This window comes from Mya arenaria, chromosome 4 (genome assembly GCF_026914265.1).
Source record: "Mya arenaria isolate MELC-2E11 chromosome 4, ASM2691426v1".
Lineage (NCBI taxonomy): Eukaryota > Metazoa > Mollusca > Bivalvia > Myida > Myidae > Mya > Mya arenaria.
In genome coordinates, this window is record NC_069125.1 from 42529418 (window position 1) to 42547232 (window position 17815).

The following is a 17815-nucleotide window of genomic DNA, read 5'->3' on the forward strand; positions in this document are numbered from 1 at the left end:
TAAGTACTTTGTACCAAAATTAGGTGTTACCTTAGAAGCTTGCATTGAGAGATCAGTTTAATGTGTTTAAGAGAGGTAAGAAGCCAAAGAGTTACAAAGGACATGTATGATCAATCTACGTTGTGGTTTCATATACTACTCTTCTTTTAAGAATATTATTCAGAACACCAAAAGAATGGAAATAATAGTTTGGCTGAGACTGTAAGGGCAATTAGATGGACTAATTACATCTTTTAGCTTATCTGTTATTGTCATGGCCTGTAGCACAAAAACTTTTTTCTTAACTCAAAGACAGTTCAAGATATTCAAATGAAACTTAGTACACATGTTGCCCGAGACAATACACACATGCATAGCAGGGCCCATTTGATCTCAGGCTTTAATAAATTCTCAAGCATGCCCCCTTTTTGGACTGAAATATACAAGGTGTGAGTTGTGGCATTCTCTTCAAGTCGCTTTTTTCAACACACCATGATTTCTTTTCTTAATCCATCATGCCGAATGTGTCGAACGGTGATTGAGTTGCTGGATAATTGCCATGAAAGATTTTCACAGATACTTGATAATCCATATTAAATCTACAGCAATAATTACAATTATCTACAAGGTTTAACATGTACTTGGCTGGTAAACTACTTGAGCAAGTCCCATAATGCTCTTATCCAATTCTTATCTTTTGACTGGCCTCAGAATGATATTGATTTTAATATTCACAATTGTTAGATAGGCATTGTGGATTTAACTGTGATCATATCATCTGATTGTGAACACTAATACCCAGAGGTCAAATAGGCATTTAAACGTCCATAAATTGTCGGTATTGATCGACGAAAGTGTTGAAACCTTAAATGAACTACAACACTGGCTATGAAAGAAGAATATATTCTTTGAAATATTGCAATTTCTATAACAGAAATATATTTTAATACTGATTTATACAAGATTGTCTGGATGACAACGTAAAAAATAAAATAACTATGATTCCCTTCCACATACAAGATTATGCTTGTACATGTAATAAACAAGAATCCACTGTTTCCATCTAGTGTCATAGAAATCGAAAAAGCAACACTAGATATTCATAAAATGATTTTCATGAACAGCATTAATGAATGATTATAGGTTATGTAAAATTTCGTAATCAATAATCACCATTTCTTTCATCACATTATATAGCACTCTCAAAAATACAAAACATTGTTCGTTGTTTGCTGATTAGATCAGATGACAAATATAAACTTCTTGTCTATAATTAGTGATTTTCAACACAAATGAACAGCACTTCCTGTGGAAATTGAAATCCTCTCATTCTTTTTGCACATGAATGCCTCGCATGAACACTACGACCATTGCATTATGTCATACAGAAATGTATCATTTGCTTGAATATATAATAAGTGTGACCATGCAGTCACTATAAGATAGTTCATGCCCTTTAATGGTGACATCTAAACAGTCATCAATAAACACCATTGGATCAACAATACCAAATTCATACATCTAGTCTTTAAAGAATTAAACATGTCCAGCTATGTAAAATTTAGAGTTTGAGAAAGCCCTACAAACATTTCACCAGTGGGAGCTTGTGGAGAACCACTAAGTTATCATCTAAGCCTCGACAGAGACGGGAGTTGGCTGTGCTGAGCGCGGGTTGTTGTATTCCTGCCCGTCAATTTTCTCAAGAACTCTCTTCGTTCGTGACATCTGGCGAAGATAATTCTGTAGCTGAAACGTGTTAGGGAAGCCGTTCTGTAGCCGGGGACTACTTCTAGGTGTAGGCATACAACCAGAGTAGGCCTGGAAAAGTAGTGCAGACAATTAAAACCCTAAGAACATAAAACATTTATCATTTTAAAGGGAAGTTGCATTGGTTATGATGGTTGTTCGAAACATTGAAGCCAGAAGTTTTATCGTTTTTCCAAATGATTACTTTGGGTCATTTGGTTTATCAGTAATGTTCTTGCTTGGATTTAAGAGCTGTTTTTTTGCTGTGTAATCAGACATGTTGACACAGTTATTAAGGCACTTAAAGCCTCTCTAGTTATTCAGTTGGCAGATTTAACATGAGCATGCCATATTCTATATTATGACTGCCTCACAAATCAAACAAAGTTAATAAATTTTTGAATGCTTGAGAAAATAAGGTATGAAACACTTCTTTGAAGCTGTTTGCACTTTCTCGTGCTGTTGTTATAGACTGATATAAATCGGCAGAGAAAATAAATTTGGCATCATAATTCATATCAATGCACTTATAGCTTTCAGAAAGATTGAGTAATGACTTCTTTTCTATAAGTTTGTAGGTAATTTATTGAAATCAAATTACTCAATTAGTAGTTTTTTTTGTGAGATAAGTATTGTAATAAATATGAGCAATGTAGAGGAATGAATTGAAACTTAATTTGATCTTATTTGAGAGTATGATTAAAATGGATAATGGAATTGGTATACAGTTTATTCCATTTAACAAGCAATCATCATATATCACAAGTTTATGGACCAGAAAAAGACTGCTATTAGGAAATATTTTTGTAGAATTTTGGACTGTTCAAGACTAAGTAAATCAAGATGTAACTTGTAGCCTGATATGACTGTCCTGGGAAGAACCAACTAAAGGTGTTCTATTGAGAGGTCATGAGGAAGTGCCCCTTGGTGGGGATCAAACCCACAACCTCTTGGGTGAGAGGCAGACATCTGTGCAACTAGACGACTCTCACCCTGGTGGGGATCAAACCCACCTCTTGGGTGAGAGGCAGACACCTATGTGACTTGACGACTCTCACCCTGGTGGGAATCAAATCCACAACCTCTTGGGTGAGAGGCAGACACCTATGCAGCTAGACCACTCTCACTCTGGTGGGGATCAAACCCACCTCTTGGGTGAGAGGCAGACACCTATGTGACTTGACGACTCTCACCCTGGTGGGAATCAAATCCACAACCTCTTGGGTGAGAGGCAGACGCCTATACGGCTAGACCACTCTTACCCTGATGGCGGTGAACCCACAACTTCTTGTGTGAGAGGCATACACCTATGCGGCTAGACCACTCTCACTCTGTTTGTTCAAAATTAACTGTTGAGGATGGTTTAACAGAGGATTGAGTGTAGGATTTTTCAACTGTGTCTTGTGACCTTCAGGGTTGACAAAATGGGTGTCTCCAAATATTTGAAAGTTTTAAATTTAAGGTTTATTCTCAACAAAACCTTTTTTGGGGTCCCAGGGATGCACAGTAGGTTTGAAATGAGGGTCCCTAGCAAGGTCAAATCAAGTAAGGAATGTCAGGGAAAGGCCTATTCATAAAGCATTTTAGTGAATATTTTCAGCTTAGTGAATATTTCATTATCTTTGACAACAATTATACCCTCTACATTTTAACAAATTTATTCATTTATGTATATTTTGTTTTGATCATTTCTTGCTTATTTTCATATATTTGATGTACAACCATTGTCAGTTTTCTTTAAATTCATCTAAGGAAAAAGGCAATTTTCCACTAAGGTGAAAAAAAAAATCACTGTTTTATTATACTATATAAGGAAACTATTTGGAGACTGTAAACAGATTTGAGATGTATAGATATATGAAAAATCGTAAAAAAAATAATATTGTAGAAAACTAACAACAGTTTTCTGGTTAATTATATAGGTTCAAACTAAGCCCAACTGATTTTAGGGTAAAAACTGTTGAGTAACACCTGTTCCTTGTTAGATGTCATGGCAAGCACATTTAGAAGACAAGCATTCAACAATACTCTGGCAACAACAAGCTTAACTTATTTAAATGTTTGGCTTCCTGCGACTAGCAGAAATAATTTTCTCTTGATCTCATTCTCAAGAGGTTCGATAAAGACAAACTTTTTAATAACATTTGCTGATAGAACAGTGTGTGTGTATAAATTCAAGTGCCCTGTGAGAGGTTTTTTAACAGCTAGGCAGTTCATCTTGTCTGTCAACTAGTTTAGCATACCACTTTACCTTGGTAAATCAATCTATTGAAAATACAAGCTAATGGAGAACTTATTTCTCATACATTTGACATTATTTTTTAAATTGAGGCAGTTTTTTAAGCAATGTCATATCTTTAAGATAACTTGTTTGCTGAACTTGCAATTTGGCAAGCAACTGTCAAATTGTAGTTGCCTGATACCTTTTTAACTTGCCGGAATATATTTAGCAATAAAACCTGGTTTTATATCATGTTTTCATTCTCTGAATGACCATCCTTTACTCATCCAGCTGGACCCCTTCAAATGTACATGATAAGGTCAAAAGATTGAATTAAAAACAGGAATTAAATAGACTTTTTACGCTAGTTGAAATAAAAACGCTGGTGTTCAATTTTGTAAGTGTCTGCATGAATAACTGACATCAATGATAAACCAGTCAATGTATACATGCTACAAATGTATGTTAGCAATTTTTACCAAAAAAGTCTGCCAATGCTTTGAAAATGTTCAAACCAGTACACAAACTTGCCTTGCACAACGGCTATTCTACCTGAGTGTCCCAGACATCGAGCAACTGGGTTACTTCAAGAATGATAGCTGGAATTCTTATGCCCATGTAAAATAATGGAAACAAATGAGCCCAATTATATATATCATAGGATGATTGAAATTTCAAGTACCTGAAAAATTGTTGTACTAGATTTACACCTTTAGACTTCACAGTGCAAAGTTTGAATGTTGTTAAAGCATTTATATAATTTTATGTATCATTTAACTTTGTACAACAACAGACCTTGTCCCTTTGCAAGTATAATTCTACCAACCCTTAAAGAAAGCAATAAGGAAAAATGTCTTTATTAGAAAGGAAATGCTTCTCCAAGCATCATTCCTTTTTGATGAAAGTAGTTTTTATTCTGTTACGTGATTAATGGTATGGAAAGTGTTGTGTACAAGTTATTCCTTTGCTCCAGCAAATGTCATTCTATGCAAAGCTTTTCTATTGTCGGTTTTGAAGAGCTAATTGTGCTCACCTGATATTCCTTTGATGTAGTGATGGCAACAATTAGGGACTGTTAGGGACTATTTCTATTGCATGTCTGCAAAATGACATTTTGAATAAGGCTATTTAATGATCATTTTAATGACTGCCGACATACTGCTAAATTGAATGTCATTTATTTCATTCCATAGACTTGAGTGGCAAGGACAGTTCAGTTGCTAAGGTTGCTTTTGAAGATCATGCATTAGGCTAAGTCTTCAGTATTTTTGTATGTCATTAATGGAATATGTACATGGAATAAAAGCTTTTTAATGAAATGTCAATGCGCTCGATTTTTCCTGTCACATCGTATCTGTTACCATTTAAGGTACTTCAATGCAAACAGAAATTATTTTTTTCTGTTTTTTTTTTTTTTTCAAGAAAATCATGTACTTACATTTCCAGCTTCGTCCCTGTACGTTATCTTTCCAGACGCATTCAGGTCAAGATAGTCCTTCACTAATTCTTCAGCTTCAAGTGGACGAGGACCATTCCCATATTTCATGGCCTGCTCATTCTCATATTTCTTAAGACGTACAGCATTCATGATGTCATTCAGGGCCTTCGTTTTCTCCTCAGGGTTCATGATAGAGCTGTACAAAGATTTCCACTCGTTCACACCTTCGGTGACCATTTGTGGGTTTGATCTCACATCGTTTGCGCTTATGTGTAATGGTGGCAAGAGCGAAGTTTTTTGGGGGCGCACTGGCCTTGCTGTGTGACTGTACTGTTTTTTTGCAAGGTTCAGTTTTGGAACTGGAACTTTTCTTTCAGAGTTTTTTGAATTCCGTATAGTTTTTTCAGTTTCACTTGGCTCGATGTGGTTTATTGATATCAGTGACCCATGATTCTCATCTGCAAATGTAACTTTCTTTTGATCTTTCTTGGATAGCCGATTATACACTGTGTCTGTCCTTTGAGGATCGTGAATTGACGGAATTTTCATGCTGTCCGCAAGAAAAGCTTTTGCAGCGGAAATCCCGGGCAAAGGGTCATTATACGGAAAAACATTTATGTGACTATCCCGAGTATTTCCTGACTCCCATTCTGATCTTTTCATGCTTGCGGAATGAATGATTGGCAGTTTCAGCATTTCTCGTTCTTTCTTGACTTTCTCAGCATGATCTTTCCTGTCTTTTCTCCGATGCTCAGGGCTGATATCAAATGAACGTGAGGAACCTGAAAAGTCGCTGGATTCACTTTCCGTATACAGGCTACGTACCATGTTCGGTGCTCGGTAAAACTTGGATTTCCTACTTGAGTGTTCAGGGCTGATGGGTAACTGTGTGGACGCGATGGAAGCGGTAGACGGGGTCGGGGGAGGGGGGTGGAGATGGGCGAGGTTACGAACAAGGCGGTCCTTATCTCGACTGTACGAGGACATCTCAGTGCGCAAGTCATCCTGCAGGCGGTTGCTTGTAGACCGCAGGAATTTTTCGTACATTGTGTCACTTTCACTCTGGAAAAAAAAAATAGATATGAAAATAAAGACCATGTAAAATATGATCAGAGTGGCATAAAAAACTAAATGAAAAATTTTGTTCAAAGTAATTGAAGTTCTTTTATTTATTTTCCATACAAATAACTAAAAAACAAAAGTTATAAGGAAGCATTTGAAAAATATAATCTTGAATTTTAAAGTACTTGTTAAGTATCATGGAGGATCAGAGGAGTGATCATGATTATTTCCACTTTATGTTTTAATAAAATCCAAATACTTGACCCAATGCTGTCACAACTTCCCATGGTTGCATAGATACTTAAAACAGTCTTTTATAATTGTTTGTAATTGTTTGGAAATAATCAGTTCTCAAATAAAGATATTACTTTTTTTCCAGCTTGGAAAGAGTTCGGTAAAATATTTACACAGATTGTGGTTTGATCTCAGCATTTTTTATAAATATTGCTTCAGGTTAAAGGGTGCACTTTATTTTGAGATAATGGCTATATTTCCACCATACCATATCAGTTGATGAAATTATGCTTTTGATCAAGAAACCCAAATTCTTACACCATCTGCTGGATAAAGGTTTCAACAGTTGAAGATGTAAAATTCAAAATTTGAATGTTGCTTCTGGGCACAGGTTGACTTTGATGGTTAAAATAAATTTTTTAAGATTTTTTTTTGTTTATCTTTGCAATTATTTCCATCTATAACATTCTTTGTTATTATCTTACTTAGTATGTTTTATTAATTTGATATTTAAAGGTTTATAATTTTTTGCAAAAACGTATTTAAATTATATTACCTTATAAGTTATACTACATTTTATTTCCAACAAAAATAAATATCCAATCAATTAGTGTAAAATTGCTATCATATACTGCATATATACATATATATCGTTCTCCTTAATCAATGTCATTTTCTGTTTTGATTCAAGTGTTATAAATTAAATAGTTCCAAAGCTGATTAAAGAAATGGATGGGTAGATCTATATGTCAATAGTTCACTGTTACTTAAAAGATCAAAGATCTTTGTATTGATCCCAGTGTTAAATATCTGCAATTTTAAATCTCCAAGCTCATCTTGAGATGTTATTACTATCCTACAACATAATGGCCAAAAATTTTGAAAGTTTATTAAGGTTACGTTTCGTTTTTATGATCAAAAGAAAGAAAATGAAAATCGGCAGTTTGCTATTGTGGTCTAAACATATTATAAAATAGCAATCTCATCTGGTGCTATGCAAATGCACCCAATCTATTTGTATACAAATGGTTTTGAGGCCAATTAACTTACTATGTTAAGTTTCAGCCTTCTTTTTTCGGTTTGACTGAAGAAAATTGGATGTCCATTTAAGGAGAGGCTGATGATTGTTGTTGTTTTTATAATAATTGTTATACATGGTAAATGAATGTTTTGCTATTTTTTAAGTATATATATATATATAGTTGTTGTTTATTTTTGGTCTTCTAAACCATGAATGTTTCAAGACGGTCACAGACGGTCGTCAACTTACATGTTTAGAAGACCATAAATAAATAATATTCTGTCTTTAGTGTCCAGGTTCATGCCTCCGCGAATGGGATCGCTGGACAAATTCACATTTAATCATTTAGAAGAGCTCTGACAACCAACAATCCATTTACCAGATTACAACTGGCTAGTATGGTGGTATCCTAAACGATGAGTCAGTGCCAGGCTGTGTTACCTTGCTGACTGAAGTGTTTAGAAAACCAGATATGAACACTAACTTATACTTAATGTTTGGCACAAATGTCTCTTCAAAACCACCGTGTTTACTGAAGAACCAAGAAATAAAACCTATAAATGACGAAAATGGGACTTTGTCGGCCATATTCATCGTAAACTTTCTAAATGATCTGATGATAATCCGTCTAAAGATACAATTTACATAGACAATAGCATAAACACTAACTCTATTTTGGGGTTAATTGTTTTTGTATACCATATAGGGGCATAATTGTTTCTTTGAAATTGAATTATTTCCTAAAATCATGGATTAAAACTTCATTAAATATTCCAGCAAAATAAATGTGTGGTTTTTTTTTTTATTATTCTTTAAAAATAATATAATGAGAGAAAGCTACCTTCATATTATTATCCATTTTTGTATGCAGGGTCGCGTTGTCGACCGTCATCAATACCGCAATTCGCAAGATGCCTTTATTACCCACAATACTTCTTCAAAAGTAATCAAAGTTCTTTAATGTACCCCCTTAACGTTCATTATCATTTATTCAATAAGTTTATTTCCCATTAATTGTTAGCGGTAATAGTCCTGGTTTGGTTTATGTGTCGAACTTAAAAGATTTTCATTTTAAGACTCAATGCATACATTTTGTCGTGATGAAAAATGTAAATCCTATTTTATTCCTGGATGTTTATTTAAACTTGTCACACGAAGATTTATTGTGCCACTTCTTTGTAAAAACTGAAAACTCATTTCACAAAATGAATTGTGTTCAATATGAAATCAAAAGTCTTATCTTTATTGTTTATCTTTTAATACAATATATGTAAATATAATCAAAACATCTTATTGAACTATAAGGTTCTTCTTCATGCCATGTTTTGATTTATTGATATAATGTCAACATCAGACTTCAGGGTGTATGTAAAATAAATGCAAATAGCCTTCTCCTATAAAATGACATTGAATGGTTTCCATTACGTGGTAATGTCTGAAACTTGTAATAGTAGTCTTACCTATATGGCAAACAATTTTGTCTCAAAAATAATTGACACTCTGAATATTTTATTTGCTTATAATACACAAGACAGAAAAAGATAACTTTTTGAAATGCAGTGATGATTAGATGACATGAAATAAAATCTTAATGATTGGGAATGGGCAGAGTGCGCATAGTATAGTAAATGAGCCCTTCTTAATAGTTAAAATATTACCTTATGTCATGTATTCTTACATTTGATAAAGCCAATAAATATATAATGTAATTGAAATAAATGAAGTTTTCATTAGTTTCTTCCATTTATCATCACTTTTAGGAATGAAAATTTCTGAGTCTTCAATTTTTACGCAAAACTTATATGTGTTACAGTAGTTTCTGACGAAAAGAATACTTTTTTATAGCATTTTTTTTTGAAAAGATTAGATGATTTCCTGTCTACTCTCATATTTACCTAATTTCAGGGATGCTGCAACATCATCAGATACAACTCCGCCTTCCTCGCCCCAGCCTGGTCGACGGGCAGACAGACTGACAAACGCAGATGCAAATGTGTTTTCACGGCTCACCAGCAATACCACCGGCATCTCGGACCTCAATGTGAAAAGGTACAGATGTGTTTAAGAACTGAATCGACAATTTCACATTAAATGCTTGCTTTTGGATTAAATTGTCATCGTTAACTTTCAACGTTATAAATAAGCTTTCTTTATCATGGTAGCTTGTTTATTATGTCTGATATGCAAGGGCTGTACCAGCAGACATTATTGCATAATAAGGTAGTTCTTATTACAGAAACATAAGATAAATACATATAATACAACTTGTTCAGCAATTTCCCACGTATTGTAGAACAACGTCAATAAGTAAGTTAAACTTACCCTGCAGCTGGCTCGGTCAGTAAGGGTGACATTGTTTTTCTGTTAGAGGCTTCTATCAGGGGCCTGGCAGCTAGTTTGAGTTCAACATTAAATAATCTCTTACCTGAAGCTTTATGAGTACTGTGATGTTTACGTTGACAACTACTCACATATATGCCACCGGGGGAAGGGCATTTTAAGAGAGTAGTAACTATTACTGGAACTGCCCCTATCTTTGAGTTGTTTCGTTATGCTGAGAGTTGCAGTATGGTAAAGTTTAAAGCGATAGGGACCCTCTCACATGTTATTGATAGACATCTGAAAACTGTCAAGTCAATTACTGCTACTAATGACCTAGCTTTAAATTGTTTTGTTTACAGTGGCAGTATCGTTACGGCTAGTGCGAGGTTAAGCATGAAGCAGTCGGGACCACTCACATGTTCACAGGTGGTCGAGGGACATCTCAAGGCTGTCCTCTCCGTTACTGCTACTGATGACCTCCTTTTCACCAGCAGTAAAGGTAATGTTGTCCATAAGAAGAAGATAAGATAATGGCTGTGGGTGTGACTGTGGAAGAGTGTATAAAGAGTCTGTCCGCTTATTCTTTCCTTCCGTCCTTAATTAAGATCTAGAAAATGAGATCATATTGTTCATGCATGAAGTCTGGGATGATTTCATAAGCTTCAAATATGGATAAATCCGGTTATTACAATTTGTGACTTGATGCAGTGTATGATAATAAAGAACTTATTGTATGGGTAATTAAACAACTTCTATTTATGGAATTAATTTAATCTGATATCTATTAGTACAAACTCTCTGTCTTAGAGTTCTTAAGAGATGATCAAAGAAAAGAGCAATGGTACACCTCTCTGGTATGAAAAACACAGTTATAGGCCTTTAAGAGCATCATCAGAGGCTTTAAAAAACACCTTTATTCACCTTTTATAAAACACTGTTTTATGCCTTCAAAAACACCTTAATCATTTAACACCTTTAAATCATTGAAGGCAAATTAAAGCACTCTAATGGGTATTTAAAAAACACTGTCATAGGCCTTTAAAACACCATTATGTGCCTTTAAAAACATCATTATAGGCCTTTATAAACATCATTATAGTAGTTTATAACGATCATTATAGGCCTTTATAAACATCATTATAGTACTTTATAACCATCATTATAGGCCTTTATAAACATCATTATAGTACTTTATAACCATCATTATAAGCCTTTATAAACATTATTATTGGCCTTAATAAACACTTCACCTAGCAATCACATTCAAAATCAAATTATACACCTAATTATCTGTCCTTCACAGACCGTACGGCGCGAGGTTGGGACCTCCAAACAGGGAAACAGATTCACCTTCTACCCGGGCATCCAAACAATGTGAATGTGGTCAAGTACAGCCCGGAACACCACCTAGCCTTCACCGTCTCACAGTCTTACATCAGTGTGTGGGACACCCGACAGAAATCTTGTATTAAAACTCTCAAGTAGGTCTTAGCTTCTGTCTTATACTGTGATGATAGTTGGCTTGTCTGTTATACAGGAAAAATGGCGTAAAGGTAACTGTCATATGTTTATTGTCATAATAGTTGGCTGATGCGTTATTGTCATGCAATACTTGAGGAAAACCCTTACAGATAAATATATATTTTTCTGAAAATGATTAGTTTTATATATTGTCTTCATGATCTTGATCTAGCTCAAATTTCTCGAGAATTCTTCAGATTCATAGGCTTAAGTATCTTATTTCATTAAGCCAAATTACCTACTTTAACTTGTTATTACATCATAAAAAATAGTTTATTTTAATAATTATGAAGTTGATTTCTTTCAAAGGACTCAAAAATAGTTGGCTTGGCATATAACCTTAATTAAATTTTCACCTTCATAATTAAATAAATGCTATAATAAGAATAAGAACCAATAACAAGTGGCAAAAATGGACATGATCAGTGTGGAAAGATACGTAAAGTGCTTCTAATATGGGAGAAAACTAGTTTTATTTATCACATCTCTACGATGAAACAGGGCAACTGTGATCGCAGTTTGTGAATATGTGAAACAACAGCTTGCTCCTCTCCACTTTATGTTATAGTTAGCGTTTATTTTTCATTCTTCGAAACAGTGAAGTTTGCAGGCCAAGGACCGCCCAATATCGACTTAATTGTTAAGAAAACCAAAAATAAATGTTAAATGTCTTAGTGTTGAGCGCAAAATGCCTCTATACTAGCTAGCGCACAAGCAAGAGTTTCTAAACATCCTACTCAATAAAACAAATTAATGGTTAAAAGTCAATTTTGCGGTTGTAATCTGCTTAATGGATTTTAGTTGTCAGGGCTAGACACCAGAATCTGATTGTCCAAAAATCGGAAAATACAGTATTTCCTCAAAACAATCCTAGAATTATCAATGCGAGCTAGTAGGAGGCCAATAATACATCACTTGACATGGTGAAAATAATAAACGCAACAATTATGTTGCTGTTCCACATTTAAAATAGTGAATAATGGTTTCCCAGTTTAAATGATATTTTTTATGAGTACATATAAATAGGCTGACGCTATTTTATACTTACTGGGATTTATGAGGTAGACAACCCTAGTAAATTTCGAATTGGAAAAATTAGCATAATTTGGGAAAGATGCATCATAATTTGAGAAAGATGCATCATAATTTGGGAAAGATGCATCATAATTTGAGAAAGATGCATAATAATTTGAGAAAGATGCATCATAATTTGGGAAAGATGCATAATAATTTGGGAAAGATGCATCATAATTTGAGAAAGATGCATCATAATTTGGGAAAGATGCATAATAATTTGGGAAAGATGCATCATAATTTGAGAAAGATGCATAATAATTTGGGAAAGATGCATACTAATTTGGGAAAGATGCATCATAATTTGGGAAAGATGCATCATAATTTGGGAAAGATGCATCATAATTTGAGAAAGATGCATCATAATTTGAGAAAGATGCATCATAATTTGAGAAAGATGCATGTGTTGTAAGCAATGTGATGCATCACTAAGTAAGATTCATTGCGATGTACACAATGATATTAATTTTATGTAAGCTTTTGACAATTATCTTTTTTTTCTTGCAGTTGTTTTTAAATGATTAATTGTGAACCTGTCAAGTGATCCCATTGGCTGAGGCATGAGCATGAACACTAACGTTACATGTTGTATAAGACATGTGCTGCCTATTTTAACTTTGTATATGAGCTAGATTTTGACCCAGGATTGGTGGAAGAAAACAACTCCTATTTGTCATGTATTTAAGACTTCACAGCACACCTGTGATCACTGTAGGGGATATATGATATAGCAGCTTGCTGGCCTCGATAAATGAACATTATGTAATAAATATTGCATAAACCCTTCCTTTGGCATAAGACTGGTGCAGCCCAACTGCTGAATTCAATGTTTAGTTTTTTTTATATTTTTACAAACATTGTGAAGAAAGTTCTTTTAACTTATACTAAGTCACTGTTGTTTGTATGATGTTGTGCAAGAGTGTGTTCTTGAGTTGTGGAAACCCTCTTGTCCAGCTTGGTGACCAACCAACCAAACTCACATTGGCTTGGAATCAAAAACGGGTCTCCTTGGTGAGAAACCAGTGTGCTAACCACTGGACTGGTCTTTAAACACAGCCTTTTTGAACATCATTATGTGCCTTTATAAACACTATAAGAGGCCTTAAAACATCATTATAGGCTTTTATCAACACAATTATATACCTTTATAATTTGAATCCTTGGTGAGAAGCCACTGTGCTAACCACTGCACTTACTGGACAATCAATTCAATGTTTAGTAAAGTGAAAACAATATAACATACAAAGTGTGACTGTGAATACTTCTTTACTAGCCAGCATGCATACCTGAGCTTCTTAATAACCTATTTAATAAAGACAGCAATAACGTATTGTAAAAATAGGATAAAGAGGCTTTCCAAATGATTTACTGTGAATTCTGCCAGTCATTCCATTAGCAGAGGCATGAGCATAAACACTTTTGTCACATGGTGTGTAACTGTGGTGCGTCAAATTATCACTTTGAATATTAATTTTATTTTGACTGAGGATGTTTGTGATTTCTATCATCTATATGTCAGTTCTTGTAAGTTGTTCCTATTTGCCTTGGATGTGTTTTTTTATAAATCTGTTCCGAAACTAAATAAAACAAGGTCTTAAGTGCTGTAAGAAGTTAAGAGTGGTCTGGTGGTATAGGTATCTGCTTCTGGACCAAGACATCCTGAGTTTTGAACTTACCAGGGGCACTTTTCCATATTCTTTCAAACTGGAAACTTAAGTTTCCACCCAAGAAACTGACATGAGTGGTGTGTAAGCTTATTTATACTCGCAGGCCTTGCCCATTCAGCGAGTGCTCCGATAAGACTGTTAGTCATTTTAGGTTTTTTGGAGCATAGTGCACAGACAGAATGTAACCCTGGTGAGAGCTACCCTGGTCCTTTAACGTGCACCATTGTATAGCACTGTCATACAAGATCCTCATTTAACGTCCCTCCCAGAAGACGATTAGTATTGTAAAGTGTTGCTGCTGGGAGTTGAACCTGCGACCCTTGGATTGACAGCCAAGTATGTAGCCTCTAGACCATGGATTTGCCACCAACATGAGTGTGTTTCATAATACATAATTTTTTTATATAACTAACAACATAAACATGTAAACATGATTGTATCTATATAAGTCAAGACCCTTCCTATACTTAAATAGATGCTGTAGGAATTCCCATTCCGTACAGGTTGTCATTAAGTTAAGTGATTTTGCTAATTTTCTCTCTTCATTGATTACATCCTAAGAATAAACAGGTTGTTTTTCTTGATTTCATTTATTGCGTCTGCTTGTACTTTGTCATAAAGGAAGTGGTTGATGAACTGATTCTACGGATACATTGACACATTTATTTTTTGGAATTAGATGTACTACTGCTAATGATACAGAGAGTAAAATTATGGGTTCATAATGAGTTGTTATGATAGATTTGTCTTTCATCAGTATGGATAAAGTCTTAATAAAATTGGTAATGATACAGTAAGTATCAACCTGTACTTGATCACATTTTTTCCAATTAGATACTATATGACGCAAGGTTGTAGAAATTTAAAACATCAATCTTCATTAATCATTGAATTTTTTTAAATAATGCCAATTTGCAAGGTCTTGTTAGCTTGTCTAGTTTTTCGAAAGTCAAATGTCAAGGTATTGTTTATTTTGGTTTCGCCAGAGGTGTTAACATTTTTGTCACTAGAGATGTTCTGATGATCGATTGTAATCCAAAATTAATTGGTTAGGCCTGAACAATCCATTATATTTGGTAATGATCAATTATCGATTCAACGAGGGAGATGTTTTTCTTCTTTCCTCTCGTTACTATCTTTCGGTTAATTTTTTGCAATTATCTCCTTTGAGTTCATTTATACATTCGGAAATGTTCTTTTGTTTAATATCATTAACAATATGGCTGGCACCAAAAACAACACTAAATAACTTCAAACATACACATAACATATTAAGCATAGTTATGAAGTATGTGTTCTTGTACAACAATAAAACTGCTATTAAGCTATTGTCAAAAATCGATTTTACTACTGATAATCGTCAATCTGGAACCGATTCCCAACACTAGTTGTCATAAAGCTGTGCAAATACTTAGAAACCATATGATTTTTATATGAACTTGGTATACGTTTATTATGGCACTTGAAACATGTGTTGTAAGTGTTGTACTTTCGCTTTAATACGTATTGAGTTATGTCCCATGATAAGAAAATCATGAACTAATTCCTCTGCCTCAAGTTATCTTGTTTCTATGTTGTAGGAGTCTTCGTTTGTAGTTTGTAGTATACATTCATGATTTTAATTACAGTTCATCCGGACTGACCCAGGACGGTCAAGTGAGCACGTCAAGCGTACAGATTGACCTACCAATGGGCGAACACCACATCAATGACATCGCTCTCAATGCCAACAACTCCCTTCTGTACAGTGCTGCTGGAAACACTGTCCGGGTCTGGGACCTGAAGAGGTGTGTTCTATAGTCTAAGTTGATAAAACTATTTTGATTCACATGCAAGCGATCCTGAATATGTAAGAAATTTTTTGTCTGAGATTGTTAGGAGCTTTATAAAAAATATAGTCTGAAATTTTACAGTAAACATGATTTTTGGTGAAAATAACTTTTTGTAGTTGTGTGATATTTCATGCATGATATTTCATGCAAAAAGTACATAAAATTAGGTTCCTATTTGAACTTTGAAGAGAAAGTTGAATCGTCTACATTTTATCAACAATTTACAAGAGACAGACCTGACCCCGAATTATTGTCATTATATTTTTATGCTACTCTGTTATAGGTTTGCAGCGGTGGGAAAGTTGAGCGGAGGCCACCAGGCAGCCATTATGGTTCTAGGCGTTGACCAGCAGACCGATAAGGATGTCGTTATCACTGGCTCAAAAGACCATTATATCAAGGTATATTCCATACCCATAATTGATGGTCATCTGGTACATTGTTCTCTTTGGACAAGACAGGTAACATGGCTTGCGTTCAGTCAAGGTCCAACATGGTTTTTGACTTTCAAAAAAATGGTATTGACCAAAGACTGTTATCAATGACATTTTCATGTCTATAAAAAATATATGATGACATTCCTTTATACTTAATTTATGTGCATAAGTCTTAAACTATTCTTAAAATATAAGATCCCTGAATGGATTTTTAAGATATATTTTAGCTTATCTATTTTCGAAGAAAAATGTCTTGGTATTGTGGAAACCATTGGTTATGATGGCATTTGCCTGGATGTGCATAAACTTGAATGATGGCAATAAATAAAACCATTAAAGATGATTTATTGAAACTCTGTACACAAGCTAGGAGACAAAGGTACAAGTACAGCAAGGCCTATTACTCTGGCTAATCATCCAGTTATGTCCCTTGTTTGAATGAGAGAAAAAAACATACGAGCCTTGTATTTCATTCTCATGGGCTCCTGTAATTTTTAAAAAAGTGGACTTAAGTTTGATAGTTAATGTTCAATTTGTTTTATAAATGGCACTTGCCTCATCAGGAGAATTTTTTTTCTTTTAACAAGATTAGCTGTTTGTGTACTGTATGTGCTATGGTAAAATGATTAACTAGTATTAATGCCATTTTCATGCTGAGCTGATAGAAGAGCTTTTACTCTGTTGTGTTTATTTGAAGAGGTTTACTTTTATCAAACTTTCAGAGGGATATTATTATGATTAAATGCTTGATAGAGAAAACATTCACCTTTGAAGAAGCCTTAAAAACAGCCATGGTTTCTCCATTTCCTGATCAATCAGTGACTGACAATAGAACAGCATCAATACCATATAGAAGTCAAATCTTGAGGGAGATTGCTCGCACAATGAAACATTTTATCCTCATTATTGTATTGTGCTTTCCTCAGCCTCGGGCTTATGTATGTTCATGAGAGTCAAGGTTGGAAAATTATTCCTTGAAATTAGTTGTTGGTGTATTTGTGATCAATAAGAAACAGTGCAATATGTCACGTAACATGCCCTGGTTGTATGTAGTGTTCACTTTATTCCTTCCTATCTGTTGTAAATGCAGGGCCTTGTGAATCCTCATTATGTAATGGTCATTTTTAATTTTTACTTCACTAAACCACTAATTCTGCACTAAGCTGCGTAGGCGCAAATGCCTCTATACTAGCTAGCAAGCATGCTGGAAACACTTCATAACTCAATTAGTAGACCAATTATGATTGAATGAAGCTTTGCG

General features: G+C 34.5%; 2 protein-coding genes across 11 annotated transcripts in view; one reads left to right on the forward strand and one right to left on the reverse strand.

Annotated features, from left to right (window-relative positions):
* The window catches only part of LOC128233037 (kinesin-like protein KIF21A), a 62380-nt gene that overhangs the window by 34407 nt on the left and 10158 nt on the right, over positions 1–17815 (forward strand). For all 10 annotated transcript variants that reach the window (XM_052946898.1, XM_052946894.1, XM_052946900.1 and 7 more), the window contains 5 exons: positions 9607–9750; positions 10383–10522; positions 11327–11504; positions 15914–16072; positions 16401–16518. In XM_052946898.1, the coding sequence (XP_052802858.1) occupies positions 9607–9750; positions 10383–10522; positions 11327–11504; positions 15914–16072; positions 16401–16518 (739 nt within the window). The remainder of the gene's footprint in view (positions 1–9606; positions 9751–10382; positions 10523–11326; positions 11505–15913; positions 16073–16400; positions 16519–17815) is intronic.
* LOC128233038 (uncharacterized) lies at positions 952–8981 on the reverse strand. The gene is made up of 3 exons (XM_052946905.1): positions 8543–8981; positions 5385–6446; positions 952–1797 (listed from the first exon to the last, which is right to left on the reverse strand). Exons 1-3 carry the CDS (start codon positions 8591–8593, stop codon positions 1609–1611), a joined length of 1302 nt encoding a protein of 433 aa, XP_052802865.1. The 5' UTR covers positions 8594–8981; the 3' UTR covers positions 952–1608.